The sequence below is a fragment of the Lactuca serriola genome, chromosome 2 (assembly GCF_051521515.1).
Source record: "Lactuca serriola cultivar US96UC23 chromosome 2, Lser_US96UC23_V15, whole genome shotgun sequence".
NCBI classification, from domain to species: domain Eukaryota; kingdom Viridiplantae; phylum Streptophyta; class Magnoliopsida; order Asterales; family Asteraceae; genus Lactuca; species Lactuca serriola.
Window position 1 is genome coordinate 169,824,910 of NC_136409.1, and position 3,659 is coordinate 169,828,568.

Genomic DNA, 3,659 nt, shown 5'->3' on the forward strand with positions numbered 1-3,659 from the left:
GGGTTTTAGTAGATTTGCCAAGTATTTTAGAAGATACACCGAGTGTCGCTAAAATTACCACTATTTTAAAAGATACGAGCTTCAAATTCTCATAAGAGAGACACGAAGGGAACTCGATCATGATAGTTTCCATGTAACTTATCAAATCAAACCCACTTAAAACTAGAGAGTTAAGAAAATGCTATTGAGAATATAAGTTTATATTAAAATTGGTTGCATATTTATTTATTGGTTTTAAGAAAATAAAGAAGCAAAATTGGTCTCTACAACTCTCACAAACCAAGTTCAATACATTTATAACACCTTGCATCTTCTTATTATACATCAACCACATTATGTTATTCCAGTGCATTAGATCTATTAACCATAGCTTCCACCACCTCTACCACCTTCCCCAACCACTCCTCTTAGCCTAACTGCCACTTCCTAAGTCTTTCCATCACAAGTCCCTCATTTCCATATCTTCCTCCTCCTTTATAGATATTTTCCCTTCCTTTTACGCCTCTTGCCATCGTCTTTCACCACCCCCTTCGACATTCCTTTCCACTTCGACTTCTTTTTCCTCCTCCATTCTATCTCTTTCTCCGTCCATTTTTTGCGACTTTCCACCTTTACCTCTTCTAAATTCCCTTTCAATTTCGACTTCTTTTTCCTTCCTCCTTATAGCTATTTCTCCTTTCCTTTCTGTCTCTTGCTTGCCTTCATCACCACCCCCTTTTCCGCCCTCCCGTTCCCTTCCTTCTTCTTCTTCTTCCATCACCTTTTCCTCATCCTCCGCACACGAGGTGCAATCTAAGAGTATCGATTCCTTTTTAACGGACAAAACTTGATCCATTGTCGTGTTACTGACATTAAAAGACTTCATCAACACCGTTTTATCTAATTTTTGGAGAATGGACAACTTTCCAGCTAGATATTGAGGAAAACTATCCTTTGATGTCAGCGTGAACCCCATGAAAACAAAAGTATCATTATTGAAGGATATTTGAGCCATAGGATGATATCTTGGCACCACAAACACATCACCTTCTGCAACCTTAAACCTCGAGTTCTTGCATACTTTTTCATTTGTAATGGTAGGGCAAACCACCTGAACCATTCCTTGTCCACGAAGTACAATCGCTATTTCTACACTACTTGGGTTCCAGTGTGGTCCTATCATCGATCCCTTTCAACAATACATCATCATGAGAGCCATAAACCAAGATAGTAAAATCTTTCGTTCTAAAATAAGTGTTAAAAAACTAACCTTTGTTAGATTCACCATGAACACACTGAAATCAGAGTCTTTCAACACATCCAATTGTTTTTTGGTGACGATTGCACTCCATCCATAACAATTTTCAACATCATGATCCGACTCATGAATATTATATGCCTTCTTTTTGTTTTTGTCCTTTTTATTTTGGATGTTGAGGATGTCATTGTTCTTGGTTCCTAGAAAGGAACTGGTAACCCTAGAACCAACATCCCCCATGGAGTTATTAACTACAGGCAATCCTTGCACAATCAAAGGTTGTCTTTTTCCTGTTCTTAGTTCTTCCATCAATTCTCCTGGCAACTGGAATTAGACAGTGATTTCATGCTCTTAGTCAAACATTTTTGTTGTCTTTAAAAAGATAGGAGCTACATAATTTCAGAGAGAGAGAGAGAGAGAGAGAGAGAGTACATTAAGGGCGGCTTGAAGGACTACGTTGTCAAACCCTAGCACCAAATCATGAACCCCGACATATACTTCGTCACCTTGTTTGTTCTGCAACATGTGGAACATATTGCACTTAATGTCAAATTATAAAACGAATAACATAAGATAAGGCTAATATTATGGGATTCAATATTCGATATATGCTCATGTTGCCATGCATGTATAATTATGTTATGAGTTGATGCTCATACTTGTAGTAGCTTGTCATCTGAGTCAGAAAAAATGGCGTAAATCTGAAGTTCCTGCCCGTCGTTGTCCACTAAGTTGTTTTCAAGGTAAAAAACAGTTTCCGGTTGTAGCCTGTAGACGTCTCCGGTCTTCAAATTTACTTGCTGAAGTTTATCATCATCTTTGTTGACGTCCATCCAACTCAGGCTTCCGCTGCCTGATCATAATTAATATTCAGTACGTTTAAGAAAAATCCTTAATTGGACTTCAGTGTTATCGATCTGGTTAAACTCCGAATGCAATGTTTTCGGTTTCAGTTTTGTGAAATTCCAATATAAGTTCATCTACTCATTTGTTGATGATTACTACAAAATATGCATACATCACTCTTTCATATTACCTTTCACGTAGTGACTTTGGTTAAGCCATCAGAAATAAACCTTATCCTTACCTTTTAGTCTTTTACTATAACGATAATTGCAGCATCATTTTATAAATAAATTAATAAAATATTAGTTAGAATTGGTCAAACATTTCTTTAATAAAGAATAGCTAAACCAAACGTTTCCTATAAACATGTATTAACTCATTACGATTTTTATGTTCATGATACTTACGTCTTACAGCATAGAAATTAATTAGCAGCAACAAAGTATGAATTAATATTTAAACTATTCATTATACAAGAACAACGATCTAACATTCACAATAATAAATATATGGGTATCAGTAGTATCAATGTCACACATATATAATAAATTAATCTGTTGACGAAAATATTTTAATTCAACCTAATTAAAATCTAACATCCTTATCATGCATATCTCTAAGATTTCAATACTTTTTGTGCTATCTATGATTTTATTTAAGAACAGAACCTTTTATATAATTTGTGAATGGCTGAAAGCCCATGTTGATTTTGTAAACTACTCCTGTAGTTACTTTTCCAGTATTCAAAATTTAAAGTCGTGAATGGCTACAAAATATAACTTGTACATTAAACCTGAAAAAGTTGAGAATATATATGTTGTTGGAAATTTACGTTAACGAGCGCATGCAGGATACCTGAGTTAACATAGAAAATCATTTCCGAATAAAGTTGAACAGGAAGTAAGAGAGACTGAGGAACCATGGTGATAAAATGGAGGTGGTAACTCCCATTTCTGCCATCACTGATCTTAACAGCCGATATTTCACCAAACTCCGACGACAATAAAGGCCACCTCTCGTCTTTCCTCACCGTAGGTCCATCAATCACCGGCACCGAACCCCCACTACCACCGCCACCAGCGGCAGCTACAGCTCTTGTTGCATGTGGGAAGTAGAAAATTAGAGGAAGTAGAAAGTAAGTAGAAGTGATCAGAGTAAGGGAAAGTGAAATGGAAAAGGGATTTGCCTTCATATTTTAAATTGTTTTACTTAAATATGTGTCGAGGATAAAGGCATTAAATAGAGTGAGTATCGTGTGACGTGGTATTTGATGTTGGACACGTGGATGGGAGGTGGAGAGTGCCGGGTGCACCCTTGATTGAAACCGTTGGTTGCATTCGATTTTTTCATGCAGAGTAAGCTGTAGCTACTGGTTATTGGCAGTTTCCAGGAAATTTCTTCCTCCGCTTATGTGAGAAAAATCATTATCTGGATATAATATTTTTTTTTCAGAAAATATATTCTTTAAAAGCCGCAAGTGAATAAGCGATTCTTCATTTTGTCTAGGTAAACTCATTTTTTTCTAACATATAACCTTTATCATTTTCTTTTTTAGTTTTGATTCATCCTTTGGCGA

At 36.1% G+C, this 3,659-nt stretch overlaps 1 protein-coding gene across 1 annotated transcript; it reads right to left on the reverse strand.

The window, feature by feature from the left end:
* Positions 1–233: 233 nt before the first annotated feature.
* LOC145089782 (vicilin-like seed storage protein At2g18540) lies at positions 234–3,275 on the reverse strand. Its single transcript, XM_079028178.1, has 5 exons — positions 2,939–3,275; positions 1,897–2,090; positions 1,670–1,753; positions 1,250–1,561; positions 234–1,168 (listed from the first exon to the last, which is right to left on the reverse strand). The coding sequence occupies exons 1-5, from the start codon at positions 3,273–3,275 to the stop codon at positions 497–499; spliced, it is 1,599 nt and encodes a 532-aa protein (XP_078884304.1). The 3' UTR covers positions 234–496.
* Between the last annotated feature and the right edge of the window lie 384 nt (positions 3,276–3,659).

Excerpts from the sequence above, each read along its gene's own strand:
- LOC145089782 (XM_079028178.1), bottom strand. The coding sequence starts at position 3,275 with ATGAAGGCAAATCCCTTTTCCATTTCACTTTCCCTTACTCTGATCACT. Across the intron at positions 1,754-1,896 it reads CAGATGACAAGCTACTACAA|AACAAACAAGGTGACGAAGT; the intron begins GTATGAGCATCA and ends CACATGTTGCAG. Across the intron at positions 1,562-1,669 it reads TCCTTCAAGCCGCCCTTAAT|TTGCCAGGAGAATTGATGGA; the intron begins GTACTCTCTCTC and ends GTCTAATTCCAG.